Source organism: Molothrus aeneus, chromosome Z, assembly GCF_037042795.1.
Source record: "Molothrus aeneus isolate 106 chromosome Z, BPBGC_Maene_1.0, whole genome shotgun sequence".
NCBI lineage: Eukaryota > Metazoa > Chordata > Aves > Passeriformes > Icteridae > Molothrus > Molothrus aeneus.
In genome coordinates this window covers 49,196,471-49,216,386 of record NC_089680.1, presented here as the reverse complement: position 1 = coordinate 49,216,386, position 19,916 = coordinate 49,196,471, and the positions used below count along the sequence as shown (strand labels likewise).

Genomic DNA, 19,916 nt, shown 5'->3' with positions numbered 1-19,916 from the left:
TAGCAAATAGTTACAAGCAGGAAGCTACACCCTCACTTTCTCATGACTAGTTAACAGTGAGTGAATTACAGTAGCAAGCACTGTTATGATGTGCTTGATGTCTCTATTTTGATGCTTCTCTAGCTGTCATTTTACTGAAGCTGCTTAGCTGAAAAAATAATTTGTGAAGATGTGTAAAACAGGGATATGATAAAAAAGAGCAGTTTAAAATCCAACTTGCTGTGTAAATACAGTGAAGTTATTCAGTATTATGTGATCCCTAGGTTTGACTCGAGGGAGAATCCAAATCTCTTGGTTGGAAAAGCAAGTGTCTTCAAATCTCTGTAAGAGAGTGATGAAGTACTGACAGGAGCACTGCCTGAGGCCTGTGGTGGTGCAAGGATAAGTTTAGAGTGCTTGCTAATAAATAAAGCAAATGAGGTGGAGTTAGTTCCTGATTTTCATGAGATGGTGTGGTGCTCTGTAGTGAGCCTTGATGTGTGAGAGCTTGTGTCTATGGAAAAAAAATAAACCCAGTTTTCTTCTGCTGTAATTTCTGAACTTGAAAATACTACCTGAGACATCCTTGGAGGGCTTGGGCTGTCTTCTGAGAGTGGGGCTCTGGAATGCCTCTGCAATGCAAAACCTGTCTCACTGGGCAATAACTGGGATGGGTGTGTACATATCTCTACACTAGTGATCAGTATGGGGGAATACTAAGATGATTTTCTCATACAGAAATCCTCAGAAAACTGTCTTAAAAACACGTACAAGCATTTACATGAGCTTAAAAAAATGAGTGAAAACACCCCAATAGATTCTTTAGACACCCCTAGAAGTTGTTCTTCGCTTAACTTCCATTTTACCATTTGCCTCAGTTAAATCTGCTGTATGGGAGTTTGTTGAAAGTGCTTTTTAAATTATTTTTTCTGAATGTTTGCAGAATATATTGTTTGGGGGGCTTGGAGTAAACTGTTATGGCAGAGGAGAAGTTTTGCCAGTAAACTTGTCCCTACTGAGGGTATATTAAAGGATAAGTTTAGAGTGCTTGCTAATAAATAAAGCAAATATTAAAACTGCTTTGATACTTTTAATAAAACTTTTTCAAGGGAGCAGCATCAAACTGTAAATGAAACTGCTTTTAAGAATGACACAGTAGGACTAGTTTTACTTTTTGTTTAAGAATTGTTTTCAATAACAGCAGATGGCTTAAAAAAAAGTTACAAGTACCTTTACAACATGCTCTAACTCCTTTGGTATCCCAGAAAATCCATGGAATTAAACATGATTTCTGCTATAGTGCTGCAGTAGTAGTAAACCAAACACTACATGTAATGATCTGAGTTGTATGGAGCTGAAACGTGTTCAGGTGAAAGAGTGAAAATGACAGAATGGGAAACTTACTTGAAGCTGATGTTTTGAGAGGGACATAGTTGTAAAAGGTGAGCTTGTAGGCCCCAGAAGTTGGATTCTCTATGAGGCAGGTGCAATGGAGTAGGAATTAACCAGGCATGATACCATTGGTTTTTCTCTGAAGATCTGGAAAGTTTAATGAACTCCATTCTGTTTAGCATTTCAGTACTTGATAATAAGGTGCAATCACTGAAGTAGAAATGCGTATTTTAAGCTAGTTATTTACTCTCAAACTTCTGCTATCTCAGTGAGGTTTGCACAGTGCTCTTGAGCAAAGGGAAGTGTTTGAGAAAATAGCTTGACAAAAGGAGTTGGAAGGGAAATATTTTATGAAATAACACGTTACAATTTAGTAACAATATTACCATTATTGTTATGTGTGCTTCAGTGCTTGAAAATGCTTTCTGACATGACAGTTATCTTAAAAACAGGAGGTGTGTGTTTAGCAGTTATCTTCCTTAGTTATTGTTTTTTACACAAAGTGTTAGCAGTGTAATACCAAAACATTTTATTGAATTTATCAGGTAATATTTGCTGTACTGCATTTTGGTTTTATGAGAACCTTTAAAAAAAAGGCTTAATAAGAAATCTGCTTAGGCAGACTTAACAAAATACAGGAAAGTAACAAAGTCAGTGTGCTCTTTGCTTATGTACAAGAAAGGAATAGAATAGCTGAACTCTTGCTGAATATCAGCTGTCTTGACCAGATGCTGAAAAATGTGTGCTTGGTACATTTAGAAAGGTATCTAAATTCATGTATTGATTATCTTATACTAACAAGAATGGTGTACCTGAATATTGAAATTAAAACTGATGTGTTGCGCCTTCTTCTTGTAGGGGGTTTTGCTTTTGTCTATGAAGCTCAAGATCTTGGAAGTGGCAAAGATTATGCTTTGAAGGTAATATTAATTTACTTCACTATAGGTTTGTAAGGTCTGTCTTTCAGCTTGATATTTTAGCATGACAGTTAGTCCTTGATGTGTGCCACTGAGCAAGTAACTTGGAAAAATGCAGTCTATTAGTGGTGTTTGTAGCCCACTATATAGAATGGTTATTCCAGTTAGAACCCTACACTTCATACTTAGGTGACAAACAGGGGAATTGGTCTTTTAGGTGCTGCTGGTCTTTATTTTTTTATTTGGTGTAGAAAGTCATAATGCAGTCCAAAACATTTTGATGCATGGGTAAAAAGAATATTTCATAGTTACCTGAAGTGGAGTACAGGAATCTTTTTCACTCATCAGAAGCAGATTTAGCCTATCTGCTTACTTTAAGAGTAAATTTCGTTAGTATTAAAAATAATGCTCTGCACTTTGACTCATTGTTTAAACATGTGGCCTAGGCACACTTCTCTGCATTCTTGGTTTCTAGAGGCTTCTAGTAATCAGCTGTAAGCAGGGTATTTGTAGGAGGGGTGGGAGAGGTAAGTTGGCATTATACCACCAGTAATAACTTTGTCTTTTTCCATTTCATTCCACATCCTACAGTAAGAAAATATATGACCAAAGCCGTATACTATATGTGTTCAAAAGGTCCTCTAGAAGTAGCCCCATTAAAAAATAACAGGTGAAAGGTGATCCATTACTATACTTCCTCTGTTCTGTAAAACTGGTACTTTTGTAGAGAAGGCTCAGGCTGCTTGTAGTCAAATGTTGACTGCAAATCCAGGTAATACGGGAAATACTAATGCTTAATTTTGCTACTGATAATACAAATACCATTGAAAAAGCCTGGCTACGTAAGCCTGGAGGAGTTAGTCTAGAATGAGTTGAAGGTTGTTGCTGAATATTTCAGACAGAAGGTGAATCTTTCCTTGTTAGGCCACAATGCTGCAGCCAGGAGACTTTAGTGCTTTATGTATCAGAACTATCAGAACAGTTACTTTAAAGTGTGTCAAAAGTTACAGCTGCTTAATTATCACTAAACCTGAATAGTCCAGGTAACTGGAAAACTGGGTATTATTTATGACAGAATGTCAAAACGTACAACAAGCCAGTTTTGTTTACTGCCCCATTACAGTTCTTTAGGTTTTTGACTATAGTTTATCCTTCATATTCTGTGAAAAAAAAATTTATGCATTGTTATTCTGTAAGTTTCAGTAACTATATCTTCTCAATTATTTTGGTTTTTTTAACAGCGATTGTTGTCTAATGAAGAGGAGAAGAACAAAGCCATCATTCAGGAAGTTTGTTTTATGGTATCCTTTTCTGTAACATATTTAACTGCCTGAGATTTCTGGGTCACAAAAGATTGCTGTACAGATTGTTTTTCTTCATACACTGCCTAGGAGGACTGACATTCTGCAGATCTGGGTTCATGGTTTGTCATGAATCTGGTATCATGAATCACACAGAAAGTTCAGTTCTTCAAAAATTGCAGTAATACAGGGTGTGCAAATAACTTTTGTAGCTAGTGTAGAATTTGCCATGTACTTATAGCAAGAAGTGAAATTGTTACTTGGGCTTTCTTGCAGTCTGTAAATGTCGTCAAGAGACCTTTTAAATTCACATGATACTTAGATTTTAAATAGAATTACCTCACATGGACTGGATTTATTGCTCTTTGCTTTTACTCTCAATGTTTAATAATTTCTGCTTTGGATACATCTGGCTCTAAGAAGTAGTGTTAGCTTTTAAGGAAGACATTTCAGAGACTACGTGCATCGGAAACAAGCAGATGTTTCTCAGTGTCCTTGCTGTCCTCTTTATTTTCAGTGATGTCAGATAGTAGGGTATAATGTAATCTCTTTAAATCCTTGATTTTAGTTAATTCAATATTTTCTCCCTGGCCTGGCTTGTCTTGGACCTTCAGTTTGTTTCAAGAGTCAGCTACTCAGCTGTGGTATGCTGATGTCTTCCCTTCTGAGTATTCAGCCTCATTTTGAATTAGCAGGCAGACCCACTGAACCAATTTAAGTTACCCAAACATATCTTTTTATGATTGCTGATATGTTTGGCAAAATCTTAGCCTAAACACCACTTATGAGAAGTACACTTCCAGGACAGAGTACCATAGCACCATAAATTTTCTATCTACTCTGGCATTATCTTGCCAAGAGTAAAGAGCTCAATGTTTTTTGGATGTTTTTCACAGTTTAGGGTCACTAACGTGGTTTGTAGTGTACAACAGGTGTACAACATGATGAAGGGTAACTTTGTTGCTAACTTTCTGAGATAAGACTGTGAAATGCAATTAATTCCTGCAGCTTTGAATAGAGGGTTGTGGAGAGATGCATAAGATCAGATTAATGTGAATTGTGTGGATCCAACTTGCCCTTTTTAATAGTTTTGTTCTACTTAGAAAGTCTTTGCTTTTCTCTCTTCGGACTTGGTGAATGAATCCTGTAAATAGATTGCGTTTGTTTCACAGGCATGAGTCTCAGTGTATGCACAGACAGGCATAATGCAGCATAACTTCCACTGGCAGGAGCTGGGATCACTTATACTGCACTCCCCTTTACATAGCTCAAAAATGATACCTCAACTTTTTGAACTGAGAGTGAAACATGATAAAGGTTTTAGCATGAAAAATTTTTACTAATGGTGGGAGTTCCTTGCCCTTTTAGACCTCTAATTGTTTTGAACTTAATTACTTAAAATTGAAGCATGGCATACTTAACACTTCTTTGGGAAAAATAGGTGAGGATACAATTGCCCTTTCTTGATCAGCCATCTAGAGAAGCAGCTGATAATCAGAAGATGTCCCTGCTACTCCTGCTAGGCAGTCGTTGTCAAAAGACAAAAAGAACTACCCTTGTTACTGAGTCCAGTTTCTTCTAAGCCATAATCATAAGGATTTTAATTTTTTTTATCTTTTTATTACATTACCTTAGATTCCTTTCTCAGATTTCTTACAGCTGAGGTATGTATTTCCCTGTGTTACTTAGGGTATTGATTGCAGCTACTATGCTTTCTGTGGTTTTAATCTAATATTTCAAATGAACTACTGGATGCAATAGTATCAATGAACTTGGGAGTCATCTTCCTTGAATGTGTTATCTCCAGAAAAAACTTTCAGGTCATCCCAACATTGTCCAGTTTTGCTCTGCAGCATCTATAGGAAAAGAAGAATCAGACACAGGGCAGGGAGAGTTTCTTCTGCTTACAGAGCTGTGTAAAGGTAAGCTTTATTTCTTTGCCCACTAGTGCACACTTCTTCTGGCAGCTGTTTTGTGCAGGTTGCTCGTTAACTTAAAAGCTTGGAATGATTGTAGAAGATAGCATGGTTCAGTGGAGCTAGAGTTCAAACTTATCTTTTCTAGGATAAAGATCATGTTTTTTTTTAGACTACAGTTTAACCTTGTCTTAAATATGAGGTAATGATTAAGTTTTTTGTGTTTGAGACTAGTCAGAGAAGGAAAGAGTGTAGGAGTAGTTCCTTAGAGTACTCTTTCTTTTGTCATTGCAGTCAGTGTGGACTTGCCATTTTCAGAAAATCTATTTAATACAACTCAAGATTGTAAGCCTTTCTTGAGAAGGGTCTATTTGTGTCAAGCTTTCAGAATTTGCAGTGTTCTCTGTGTGCTTATGAGAATTTCTCTCACTTCCTGCAGGACAGCTAGTGGAATTCTTAAAGAAAGTAGAATCCAAAGGACCTATCTCTTGTGACACAGTTTTGAAGATCTTTTATCAGACCTGCAGAGCAGTGCAGCATATGCATAAGCAGAAGCCTCCTATTATTCATAGAGACTTAAAGGTATGTTACACTATTTAAATAAAGGCTGAACTTCTGAACAGCAGAGGAGCCTGTTGGGATGGATCAATGTTAAAAACGATTCTTGAGCATAGTGCTTAGATCTATTACCTTGCTGTAAGTGTTGACTGTGAAGGTCACCACTGAAATACTTACATCTCTTCAAACAACTTCTTCTCCTTGTGCTTGCTGTTTAGAAACTGCTTGTAGTCTTATCTGAAACAAGCTGGCAGAAAAGTAGTGTGTATCATGTTTTGCTGATTGAGTTAGCCTAAGTATTTTGTTTTTGATAAAATATTCAGTTACAACTAGTGAAGTGCAGTTCTGGGGTAAGTAAATGGGTAAAGAATGGGTAAAGCTTTGAAGGAGAACAATGTTGAATTATTTGTGAAGGATTACATTGCCATTGAGAATGTGTAGTAACCTGTTAGTTTTAGAACTGGTAACTTGCATTGTACTTCAGTGCTTGTTTTTAATTTGAATTGTAAAATTTGGTAAGCATAATTCAGGTTAGGTTTTGTTTATTAGGGGTTTCTTTTGGTTGTGGTTTTTTTTTTTTGTTTTTTTTTTTTTTTTTTTTTTTTTTTTTTTTAATTAATTAGCCTTTACCTGGAATCTATAGGCTGTAGAAAGTGTTCTACCTTTAGGAGCTTTGGAGGTTTGAAAGGTTACCTGGGTTTGAATTTTGTATTTTGAAGACAGGGGTTCACCTTTACCTGTCCAATATGCTTTAGATGAAGAAACCCTCATCATCAGTGAGATTCTGCTGTGCTATGAATATATTTGAATTTTCCTTAGCATAAATTAATAAGTCAGAGGAGATTCTTATTCTTGGAATAGTGTCTAAATTTCACACATGTCTATCCAGCCTGATGTGATTTCATTTAAAATAAAAATAGGAAAATTTGTTCATGTACTTAATTACCTTAGGGAAAGGAAAATAAGACCACTTCTAGAAGAAAGTGTGTTAATTATTTTCAACACTCTTGATGAAAGCTTTGATGTTAGCTATTAGTGTAGCTCATAAATATAAACCTAGCTTTGGTGACAGCACTTTTCTGGTTTTTTTGCTTGGCACCATTGAACAGGCTTTTAAGTTGTGTCAAAGATATGTTAACCATTCTTCACTGAAATTTCTATATGCCAGCCCCTAGCTTTTGTAGAAAAGGTGCATCTCTCTTCTGAAAAAAAAAACAAAACCTATTTACAAAAAAATACACAATTTCTTTCATAGCCAGCTGCATAGACATTGAGCTAATGCTGTAATTCAGAACCATTTTGTTTATTCTCAAGGAATGTGTCTTCCTGACAGACCTAAACATGGGAAAAGACAGGAATTTGGTTTATGCTGATCTTATGTTGCAGAGGATGCAAAACAAGATTAAATGATTGTTGTGCTGCAAGAGGCAGAGGCCTTACTACAGCCAAGAGCCAAGTAGGGATCATTTAACTGTGCTACCCTTTTTAGCAGTCTAAGCTAAGGTCAGCAGCATAGAAAACTGTTAAGTCAGAATTTTGAGCCAATTAACTTTGACACCTTTTTGTAACTTTATACAGAGGTACAAATTTTATTTTCAGTCCTTTTGTGATTATGACTCCAAGTACATCTTCCCAATAGTTCTAATTTATGAAGAAGAAAAAGGCAGGGATAATGGATGATGAGCTATCCAGGGAGCACATGTTTCTCAAATAGCTGTTTTCTGTCTCTGCAGAGGGTCACAGCTGCTTATTTATGGGTGTCTCTTAGCAGCCTCCTTCTCTACTAGTACCTCCTTGTTTTTGCCTATAGCAGTCCTAACCTTCATCCTACTGCAGCTGAGCTAACAGTGTTCGGTTTTATGCCTGAAAACATTTGGATTCTAAGACACTGCTTCTACAAGTTCTCATCTGAAAAAATGGCATTTTCTTAGGCTCTAATGAAATTACTTGTTTTTTTTCCCCTGAGGTTTATTTTTTGGTCTCTGGAATGTTTCCTGTTCATTGTGTGCTTGGTGCTTCCTTTCTAAACTTGACTATATTGCTACCATATAAAACTACAGTAATGTCTGAAATCTTTGTTTTACTGTAAACAATTCTTTTGGCTGAAGTGATTAGTTTTCATATGTATGCACAAGTAAGATGATATGTATAAAAGCATGTGTGTTAGGGCAAAAAAGACATGTATTTTAATCTGTTTCTCTACATCTTTTTGAAGGTGGAAAATTTGCTTATTAGTAATCAGGGGACAATTAAACTTTGTGACTTCGGTAGTGCTACAACTATAGCTTACTATCCTGACTACAACTGGTCTGCACAGAAGAGAGCAGTGGTTGAAGAAGAGGTGAGACTATTTTAATGTGATTTAATTCTAATATAATTGGGGAATAATTTAACTGTTACTATTAATCTAGTATTAATTCATGACACATCTAAGACAACTGAAGATTTTTTCAGTTAGAGTGTTATTTATAAATAAGTTTTGGTTTTGTATTTGTTTTGCTAGAGTTGAAAAGCCCTCTGCAGTTACAGTCATAGCTTGTGTTCTGTAGCTACATGTGGAAACACTTCAGCACGGTCAGTGTCCATTCTACAATCTGCTGTGAAAATTAAAATGGTTGCTAGGGCTTCTTCTAATTGCACTGGACAAGAAATTGGTTGTGCCACACTGATGTCCATCTTCTGATCTGTTTTTACTCAGTTGAATGATCTGTAAATGAGAGGCAAGTCTGCTCAGCAGAATAGGAATGGGCAGTATTGCAGTGCCTTGGACTACAGTAACCAAATCTAGCATGCAGTGTGCTTTTGCAAAGTGCCCTTGTTGTTAGTTTAGAGTTGAGAGTAATGCTAGTAAATCTGGTGTAGTACATCAGAGGGAGAAATGCACTTAAGTTCATGCGTACAACTTCTGACATCACAAGCCCCTGTTTTGCAATTTGGTATTCTTGGAAAGCATTGCACTGATGAAATGATGATGTCATACCACTGTCTTGTATAGTCTATGTAAAAAGATGGTAGAAAAGGTCTTCCCAGATATTCTTATGACCAGAGTTTCTCTTTGGATGTGTCTGCACTGTCATTAAGTGTGCTGAGAAAGTGAGAAAGATGCACTGGAGTGTGAATTCACTAATTGACTTATTGTTGATTTTTGGCATTAGTGTTCCTGTCCATTTTTGCCTCATGTGGAACAGTCACTTTATGTGCTTTGCTGTTTGGAAGGACTCTTGATGATCGCAATGTTATTTGAGTCCTACTCTTCTTGTGACCTTATGTCAAAGCTGTTGTGACTATTGTGGGATTCAATTGATGGCTTTTTCCATGACAAGTGTTTCTGAAATTATTTTAAAAATGAGTGTACTATCCATTCTACATGGAGAGATGTTTCCTTGGTTGAATGCTATTAAAGCTCATTGTTCAAGATTGTTTCAATAAATTCTGTCTTCTCCAGATCACAAGGAATACAACACCAATGTACAGGACACCAGAAATGATAGACTTGTATTCAAATTTCCCAATTGGTGAAAAGCAGGACATTTGGGTAAGGAGTCTTTTTTCTTGCTTCATCATAGTTGCTCATGTCATAGTGAAACTGATTTTGCAGGCTTTGTGTTAGTTTATTGGTTAGATGTCTTAGATCAAAATAAACTTAAGTAGTATGGATTCTGTATCTAAATGTTAAACGAATGAGATGTACAGTGCAAGGATTTTTCCCAGATCAAACTTGACTTCTGTTTGAGAGACAATGCTGAACTCTCTGAGATTTGAACTGTTGCCTAGTTGGAGCTTGCCACCATAAATCTGGAATACTTAGAGTCCTTAGATTCAAATTGCCTTTTGTGCCCTGCCATGCATATAATCCTGGGACAGCCTATGGCTGAGTTCAAAATGGTTATGTTCCAGGTATGGAATGTAGCTAAAATACTGACACATATCAAGAATGAGAACAATGCAGATCTCATTCATGCTTTGTGCAGAATGGATGATAAGCTGTTCACATTCACTAAAAAATCTGTTATGAGAATTAAAGGTAAATATTAAATCCTCAGCTTTAGCTTTTCCAGCTGCATAATATTGCAGTACTGGGGTACTCCCCAGTAGTGCAGTGCTTAACAACTCAGTTTGCAGAGGCAGATGTCAAGCTGTTCAGTTCTTACCTGTATCAACAATGTATCAAAAGACAAATTGAGAAAATGTAATGCTGGTGCTTTAAAAAAAAATTTATGGAATCTTGGGGCTTCATTCAGTTTATTAAATTAGTTGCAAGATATTGTGGAAACTCTTGTTCAGTTTCTACAGCTGTTGGTGATGTCCTTGTGGCATGTGAAGAAACACAAATAAAACACATTTTTTCTGACTGTTTGGTCTCTTCACGTGCATTAAATACTGTCAGCCCGAGCCAGGATTACAGAATCACAGAATCACTAGGCTGAAAGAGACCTTCAAGACCATCAAAACTAACCCATGCCCTAACACCTCAACTAAACCATGGCACCGGGTGCCACATCCAGTCTTTTTTTAAACACATCCAGGGATCGTGACTCCACCACCTCCCTGGGCAGACAATTTCTGCACTTTGTCACTCTTTCCATAAAAAACTTTTTCCTGATATCCAACCTATATTTCCCTTGGTCCTTGAGACTGTGTCCTCTGATTCTGTCAGTTGCTACCTGGAGAAAGAGACCAACCCCCACCTGACTACAGCCACCTTTCAGGGAGTTGTAGAGAAGTTGTAACGTCATCTCTGAATCTCCTTTTCTCCAGATGAAAAAACCCCAGCTCCCTCAGCCATTCCTCGTAGGCCTTGTGTTCCAAGCCCCTCACCAGCCTCGTTGCCTCCTCTGGACATGCTCAAATGTCTCAAGGTCCTTCCCAAACTGAGGGCCCAGAGCTGGACACAGCACTCAAGGTGTGGCCTCACCAGTGCCAGTACAGGGGAAGAATGACCTCCCTGCTTCTGCTGGCCACACTGTTCCTGACACAGGCCAGGATGCCATTGGCCTTCTTGGCCCCCAGGGCTCACTGCTGGCTCATGTTCAGCCAGCTGTGGACCAGCACCCCCGGGTCCCTTTCTGCCTGGGCACTGTCCAGCCACACCATCCCCAGCCTATAATGCTGCAGGGGGTTATTGTGGCCAAAATGCAGGACTTGGCACTTGGACTTATTAAACTCCATCTTACTGGACTCTGCCCATCCATCCAGCTGTTCCAGGTCTCTCTGCAGAGCCCTACTTTCCAACAAATCCACACACACTCCCAGTGTAGTGTCATCTGCAAATTTGCTAATGAAAGACTCAACACCCTCATCCATGTCATCAATAAAAATATTGAACAGAACTGGCCCCAGCACAGACCCCTGAGGGACACCCCTGGTGACTGGCCCCAGGTGGATGCAGCACCATTCACCAGAACTCTCTGGTCCTGGCCATCCAGCCAGTTCCTAACCCAGCAAGGAGTGCTCCTGTCCAAGCCCTGGGCTGCCAGCTTTCCCAGGAGTGTGCTCTGGGAGACAGTGTCAAAAGCCTTGCTGAAGTCCAGGTACAACATCCACAGCCTTTCCTGAATCAACCAGGCAAGTCACCTGGTCATAAAAGGAGACCAGGTTGGTCAAACATGACCTACTCCCTCCATGTTGGCTGGGTCTGATATCCTGGCCATCCTGTAAGGGCTGTGTGATGACACTCAGTATAAACTGTTCCATTACCTTGCTGGATATTGAGGTCAGGCTGACTGGTCTATAGTTATCAGGATCCTCCTTCCCACCTTCTTTGTGATTGGGTGTCACACTGGCCAGCTTCCAGCCATCTGGAACCTCCCCAGTGAGCCAGGACTGATGGTAAATGATGGAGAGAGGCTTCACAAGCTCATCTGCCAGCTCCCTCCTCACCCTGAGATGGCCCATCTGGGCCCATAGATTTATGAATATCAGTGGCTCAGCAGTTCTCTCATGGTCTCCTCCTGGATAACGGGGACCATTCTGCAGTTCTCTCATGGTCTCCTCCTGGATAATGGGTTCCCTGACACCATCTGCCAACCTAGGAGGACAGTTGTCCTGAGGACAAGCCATCTTCCCAGTAAAGATTGAAGCAAAGAAGGTGTTAAGCACTTCCACCTTCTCCTCATCTGCAGTTACTGAGTTCCCTCCCACATCCAGTAGAGAACAAAGGTTGGTCTTACCCTTCCTTTTGCCATTAATATATTTATAAAAACATTTTTTATTGTCCTTTGTAGAAGATGCCAAATTAATTTCAAACTGAACTTTTGCCTCCCTAACTTTTTTTCTACATGCTCTAGCAACCCCCTAAAATACTTGGGGAGACACCTGACCCTCCTTCCAAAGATGATGCATCCTCTTTTTATTCCTAAGTTCCTTCCAAACCTTGTTGCCCATCTAGGTTTGTCTTATTAATGTCCAGTCAAAAACAAAACTAGAAATGTGTTTAATAAAAGCCTTACTCAAAAGGGTAAGTGCAGTTTATTTTTTGTTTAAAATAACTCTGTATATGTTAGTGTTAACGTGGTGGTCTCCTGTTTTGGGAAGATCTGTTTCATTTACCATTCCTGAGTTGGAACGTACTGTTCTGTATTTTTTCCTTTATGCTTTGAGTTCAATAAAAATATAAAAGTATTTGGCAGTAGAATATGGTCCTGTCTCTGGAAGCATAAATGATTTGTATTTTGTGCTTAGGATAAAAAACCCAATTTTTCAAAGAAAGCAGCTAGAGTGATTAACACTCTTGAGTCTGTGTGTTTATCACTGTGTGAGCTTAAAAACAAAGGAAGTAATGTCTGTCTTAGAACAGCAGCACAGATGAAAGGTTATTATCAACCACATTGACTCCACAATGGGAATGTGATTAGGTGTCATTATAAGTCCAGAGTTTCTTAGACTTGGCTGACTGCTTTCTGTACATTTCCCACCCAAGTCTAAAGATCAGAAAATAAACACTAAATCCAAATGTTTTAGTTACTTGTTTTCAAAATTAATGTGAATTCCTAAACTCAAATTCAACTAAGTGACAGGCTGTTCCTTGTCAAGTGATTTTTCTCCATGCTTGAAAGGCCTTTCATACCCTCTGACTCTCAAAGATTTCTGAAAAAGCAAAGGAGTTGACTTTGGAAATGTTTGTTAAGGAGCAAAATTTCAAAGCTGGGTTCTTCTAACCAATATCTAATTAAAAAATTTTAATGGTCCATGCAAGACCTCCTGCAGCTTTTAATTCGATGTGAGCTGAACAATCTCTTCATTTAGTTTAATTTGACTTAATTTTACTTCAGTCTAATATCTGTGTCATCCTGCAGCTATACTGTAGAACTTTAGTGTGCTGCTTGTTGCCTGAAGCTAGTCAGGGGAAAAATAACAATAATTTAATTTGTTCTAAACAATCCCACCCTTTCCTTGTCCCCTCAATCCCTAAACACTATCTGAAACTTTTAAACCCCATTATCACCTTAAGGAAGATTTAAATTAGTTGCTGGTAAAGGACCCAGTAGCAGGTCAAAAAATTACTCCTAGCTATTTTTGATTGCTTTGTCATTCTGCTTTTTTACCTTCTGGCATGTGAGTGCTTAGATGGATCTGGGTAACTTTTCTAGAAGGACTATGCAGCTCTGGGACAACATCTTGGGAATGGACTCATGTCAAGTGTAGCAGTGCTGAGGCTGTGTGGATGATGTTGGCTTTGAGGACTTGCCGTGCTGTAACTGAAATTACCTTCTATCCAAATTGAATGACAGTGTTTAAAACAGCCAAAATTTATCACAGTTACAATCCTAAGTTATGGGTAGATCAGAGGAAATGAAAAACATTCTCCAGCAATTGAAGCAAAAATCAAATCTGAGTGGCCTCTGTTTCCTGTGTATTCAGCTGGTTGCCTTGGAGCTTTTCTCTCCTGTGTGGCTGTGGGTGCTCTCTCCTGATGCGCAGAGTGTCTTGGACTGTACAGGGAGTAGTTTCATTCCTCTAACTGAATGATGATCTACTTTGTGAGCAAGTGTTTTGTGGAAGAGTAGATGGTATTTTCTGTACTGCTCTGCTGGATTAGTTAGGGTGGACTGTATGATGCTACACATTACAGAGGCTTTTTCCACAGCCTGACAAAAATGTGCAAGAATATACAGAATTAACATATGTACTTTATTTCTGGTCCTGGTCTTCAAAGTATTTTGGATTAACTAAATCCCTACACCTCAGAGACTTCAATAACTTTCAGACCTTAGAAGTTGTTGGGATAAATTGAGAACCAAGGGCAGTTGGAGATGGTGCACACAGAGGGCTAGAGGCAGTGGGCTGTTTTCTTAGGGAACATCTTCAATGGATTGCTTCATTTGTGAGGGCTATAAAATATCAAATGCTTAAGTAACTATACATACTGGGGTTCAGAAGAAACTTAGAGGAGGAATTTTTCAACTCATTGTGCCAACAGTTACGTGGAAGCATTGGGCTCTTTATAATCAAACTTTTATAGGTGAAATGGAACATGTTTCTGTTATGATATTATAATTCTGCCAGCATATTTAATATCTTAATTGATTTGAAAGCACATGTATCAATTTACATTTACTTCAGTTACAGATTCAGTTATCCTAGCTAATTCTTAACGCCTGGATTTTTCAGAGATTAGAATTCAGAACTGACTTCTGTCTTTGTTAGTTGTTGTCTTCTCAGGTTACAAAAAATCTCAAGTTGGACACAGGAAGGAACTTGGAAGTCCCCAGGATGTAGTAGTCCAGGTTTTGTGATTTTCAAGGCTTAAATAAACTTGTCATAAAATGATCTTAAATTTTATTTGTTCCAGGAGTTCAATAGCCATCTGACTGTAGGGAATAAAGGGACTGTCATTTTGGCTTATTTTCCTCAGACCTTTATCAGAAGATGTGTTTTAGAGAGAGTGTTGTGTGTCTCCCTAGAGTTATTTAAGCAATTTGCTTAACACTTACATAACCATCTAGCTTTTTTACATCTGGCTGTATTGCATAACAACATACATAAATTCTGTCTTGACAAATAAAATGTGTCACCTTGCAGCACAGGATGGAGATATGAAATAAAACTTGTGAAACTTTTTTTGAAAGAATAATCCTGCTCTTGAACATGTTCAGTATGGCAAGACTACTCATTTTTGTGTGCTTTGAAATTCATAAAATGAATTTCTTGTAATGACTTCTAAATGATTTTTTAAAAATTGACACGAATAGTTTTCCCAAATGACAAGTGATAGGACAAGAGGAAATGCCTCAAGTTGCAAAGGGGATGTTTCGGTCGGATGTTAGAAAAGATTTCTTCACTGTAAAGTTTATTGGGCACTGGAAGAGGCTGTCCAGTGAGTGGTTGAGTTACCATCCATGGAGGCATTTAAAAGACGTGTAGATATGGTACTGAGGGACATGGTTCAGTGGTGGATTTGGCAGTGCTGAGTTAACATTTGAACTTGAGGATCGTAAAGATCTTCTCCAGCCTAAAGATCCCCATGATCCTATGCAGTATTTCTGTTTACCTCTGTAGGCTCTGGGCTGTATCCTGTACTTGCTGTGCTTTAGGCAACACCCATTTGAAGATGGAGCTAAACTTCGCATAGTCAATGGGAAATATGTCATCCCACAAAATGACACCCGCTACTCTGTGTTTCATGATCTCATTCGTAAGTTTACAGTGTTATTTTATTTGTTGTCTTTGTAGATACATGTTGTTATTAACAGTTGCTTTACTGATAGTTAAATGTTAGTGATATGTGAAGATGAAAAAGGTAAACTGCAGCAACTTCTTATTTTACTAATAATCCTAATCCATTATAGAAAAATTATGAAATTTTATGTGAAAGTTGCTTTTTTAGTTTCTTTTAAGTGTCTTGCCTGATATCTGAATTAGTCCATTGAAACAACCGGTGTTTTGATTTGGTTTCTTTGACTTGATTAAAAAATTGTTTGCTTTAGGTTTCAGATAGGTTACTGGAAATGTTAGTTATTGTTCCAGAAATCTGTTAGTTATTGTTCCAGAAATGTATCTGACTGCAATAGTATTAGACACAAAGTTACCTCTGATATTCTTTATTTTAACTGATCCCAAGGTGTATTCTTTGAGTACTATTATGAGAATTATATTTGGATATTGATTTGCTAGTTTCTCTACTCTGTTCAGGTCTTTGCTTATTGCACTGGAATGTATTGAAAATTATTATCAGCTGGGAGAAAAGCTTTGAAGGGTTTGTTACATTGTCTGGATCTCCTTTTTGTTAGGCTCTACTTTGAAAGTGAACCCAGAGGAGAGATTGTCAATCACTGAACTCGTGAACCAACTGCAGGAGATTGCAGCAGCTAGGAATGTCAATCCTAAATCCCCCATCACAGAGGTAAAATGTCTAAGGAGTGTAATTGATTAGGCCTCCTTTCTGTCCTCTGCAGTGTATGTGCATTTAGTAAAAGATTTCAGAGCAGGTCCCCTGTTTGTTCATATTTTGAAAATTTTGCACTGATTTATTTTGAAGTTCAGTTGAATTGATCAGTATCACTCGTAGGATCTTTGAAAATATGCCCTTTAAAGCACAGAGACCTTAAAAGAAATTTAGTATTTCTTACTGCTTTTTGAAAATCTTTTCATCCTCTTGGTTTAATCTTTAGTATGCTAGCACTCTGTTTGACATGCTGTGTTCTATCATAATTAACTTGCGCAGAAAAGTTTTGTATATGAGGGCTCTTCTTACACTAACTTGAAACCACTTAGGCTCTCCTGTTTAATGCTTAATTTGCATTAATTAGTGTATCTTAACTTTCTTTGGCTTTGTCCTAAGTTTGCTTGTTCTCACCAAGGAGCAGTAATTTGCCAAGCATAGCAAGATGGCTAAATTAGCAAGAAAATTCTCATCTGGAGTGTTATTCTCCTCAGCTCCTGGAGCAGAATGGAGGCTATGGAAACAATGCTCAGCCTCGGACATCTGTGACGTCTGTTTCGCAGAGCTCCAAGCCTGCAGGGCAGCTCAACAATATGTACAATGCAGGTATGTTCAAAAAGAGATGTCATTTTAGTATAAAGACAATTGCATATCTTCCATGGGGGAAAAAAAGTAATATGGGGATTTTAGATATTTTGCTCTAGTTCTAGCTATTTGGTATTTATATCATTGCTTCTAGCCTTGTATTTTTTTTTCAAGGTTTGATTTTATGTTGATATGCAAGTATGAATTTCTCAAGTTCATTGCTGTGCAAGATAAAAATTATGTTTCCTATGGAAAATAATTTAAAGTGCACTATTAACCAGTAGAGGTAGGAGTGTTGACATAAGTGAACTAAAACTTGATGAAAGTGTGGTTGTGAGAAGCAGTAATGATCAAACAAATAAGAGCTGTAGAGGAAGAGTCTTCAGGTTATGAAAATAGCTTATTTTATACCCTGAAATTTTTTTATTAAATGAGGTAAAGATATTTGAAAGTGCATTGTCTAAAGAGCCGCGTTTAATAGGAGTTTGAATTTAAGCTGTTAAAAATCCTTGGGTTCTGTATTTTAATTGAAATGTTGTTACCTTGTGGCAGAAGGTACTGAAATCAGGACATAGCCTGAGTTTCTGAGGTAAAAAAAGTGACAGTTGCCTCTGTTTTTCAAGAGGAACTATTTAACATCAGATGTATTATTACATAAAAAGATAGCAGCTATTTGTGGTGTGTTCTTATCACTTTATGTTAAAACGGGCTTAATGTTTGGCTAAATACAGAGAGCTTAATAAAGAAATGCAGAAGAAATTGTAAGGATATTCTGGCTATGGACCATAGTAGTTCAGTAATGCTTGGAACTTGCTGACCTCATATGTGTTTATTTTAGGCTGCAAAAAACCTATATGAGGAAGAAATTCTTCCGTAAGCACCTGGGTCCACCTCTCTTGTTTTCTCTCCTGCCCAAAAAGACCTTGAACCCCCCATGATATTTTGAAGTGCATCTGACAGTGACAGTAGTCTAAAGCTATTTAGTTTTTCACTTCCAGGAGAACCATGTATGACAGCTTCAAAGGAAAAAGGCAGCATTTAGTGTAATGAGTATCCAGTCAGCACTTTCAGGAACAGCTGTAGCTGGTGCTGCCTTGAATCCAGCTAATTATGGAAACATTGTCCAGGCCAAACTTCAGGAGAGGGTTGCACTGTAGGATGTCCGTGGTAAAGAGGAGGAGTTGGGGTTCCATCTGAGAAAAACAGTTGTTGGATTAGCAGAACTAAATGGAATCAAAAAAAGGTCTCCAAAATGACACAACTCAAAGCTGACATACTTAGTCTGTAGAAATAGGTAATCCAGAGTATGTTCAGTTGAAAATACTTAATATAGTAAAGAAAATAAGCTTGATAGGCTTATTTAGATGTAGTTTTTTACTATTCTTTCTGCACCCGTATTAACTATTATATCTGAATATGGAGCACTTCAATTAGTGTAGAAGATATCAAGGGACTATATTGTATTCAGTTTTCCTTCTAGCTTGATATTTCTTGCTTGATATTAATTATGATGAACTGTCGATGAGACAAGGGATATTAATTTTCCAGGGGAAATGTTAAAATTGGGTAACATTTATTGCACTAGTAACGTGTATATCAATTTCTGGGATAGAATCCAACATCCTAATGCAATTATAATCAAAAGTCTGTCTGGTCATCTGTTTTGTGCAAGAATGCCTACTGTTTGTTGTATACAATCATATTAATAGGTATATTGTGCTGTAATGTTGTGCTATCTGGGATGTTGTGCTTAAAACTTAAGCTTAACTTTGCCAGCTGCTTCTGAAGCCCTGCATTAAAATGTATCTACTGGAGATGATTAAGTAGATCTGCTTATGATAAGCTGCACTTTAGAAACTGGTACTAAAGAAAGGCAATGTTTGCATTGACACTATGAAACATATGCCTTACTTCCAGAATTTTCTACTTTGTTTTCTCATAACTACAGACAGCAAATGAAACAATGTGTTAGGTATATCACTGGTACTTCCTGACTGCTGGAAGTACTATTTTTTTGCATAGGTCATAGTTAAGGAGAACTTTAGAACTGCGAGCCTTACAGCAAGGTGTAGCCTGTATGTGCATTCACTTCCTTCTAGCTTTATAGGCAACATACTTTAAGTCATATCCTGAAATGGGCTCCATAATAAAGTACAATTATTTTTATTCAACTACTCTAGGCCTGACCGTTGCGGAATGTGACCAGACTTATGGAGGGTTCTTTGATATTCTGAGGGGTGGAACAGAGCGATTTTTCACTAATATTAAGGATACATCTTCTAAAGTTATCCAGTCTGTGGCCAAGTGAGTAAAAAAAAAATAAAAAAAATAAAAAATTGTGCTGATAAGAGTTCTAAATGAAGGCACAGAGTTTACTCCAGAAATGGTATATTCAGCATATTTGTCCAAGTTTGAGCTGTAATAACTGATAGCTACCCCCTGAGATTTTATGTATGATATTAATACAAAAGTTACTTCAACAGTCATGTACTAGAATTGAGAATGTTGCAGTAAAGAGCCTGTCTGTAAATACTACTTGCCCTACTGTAAATACTGAAAACTTTCGAGACATGAGCAGGTGGGGGCTGAAGCAGCATGGAGAATTGAATTATTAGATAGGGCCTTCATGAATAAAAGAGGAATTAAAAGGATGGAGTGGTGAAATGTACAAATCAAGAGAATATGTGAGGAGGGGAAAATACCTGCAGGGAAATATGCTCATCAGTTTGGTTTCCAGGTGGAATCCTATGCCTTCAAGACAGTGTGAGAGGCACTCTTTGTCTCCTGTGCCCTGTGTTGCATGTATGAATACTCTCATGTTTAGAGGTATATGTTTTCAGATTTGTATTGTGTGATTTTTTTTTTCTTATCAGGTTATCAGTCCAAT

General features: G+C 37.7%; 1 protein-coding gene across 1 annotated transcript in view; it reads left to right on the top strand.

The window, feature by feature from the left end:
* GAK (cyclin G associated kinase) overlaps positions 1 to 19,916 on the top strand; it is a 67,112-nt gene that overhangs the window by 4,126 nt on the left and 43,070 nt on the right. Inside the window, exons 2-11 of the mRNA XM_066568886.1 lie at positions 2,230 to 2,291; positions 3,530 to 3,589; positions 5,397 to 5,511; positions 5,945 to 6,087; positions 8,279 to 8,404; positions 9,509 to 9,598; positions 15,562 to 15,697; positions 16,293 to 16,405; positions 16,939 to 17,050; positions 19,210 to 19,333. Of these exons, the coding sequence (XP_066424983.1) occupies positions 2,230 to 2,291; positions 3,530 to 3,589; positions 5,397 to 5,511; positions 5,945 to 6,087; positions 8,279 to 8,404; positions 9,509 to 9,598; positions 15,562 to 15,697; positions 16,293 to 16,405; positions 16,939 to 17,050; positions 19,210 to 19,333 (1,081 nt within the window). The remainder of the gene's footprint in view (positions 1 to 2,229; positions 2,292 to 3,529; positions 3,590 to 5,396; positions 5,512 to 5,944; positions 6,088 to 8,278; positions 8,405 to 9,508; positions 9,599 to 15,561; positions 15,698 to 16,292; positions 16,406 to 16,938; positions 17,051 to 19,209; positions 19,334 to 19,916) is intronic.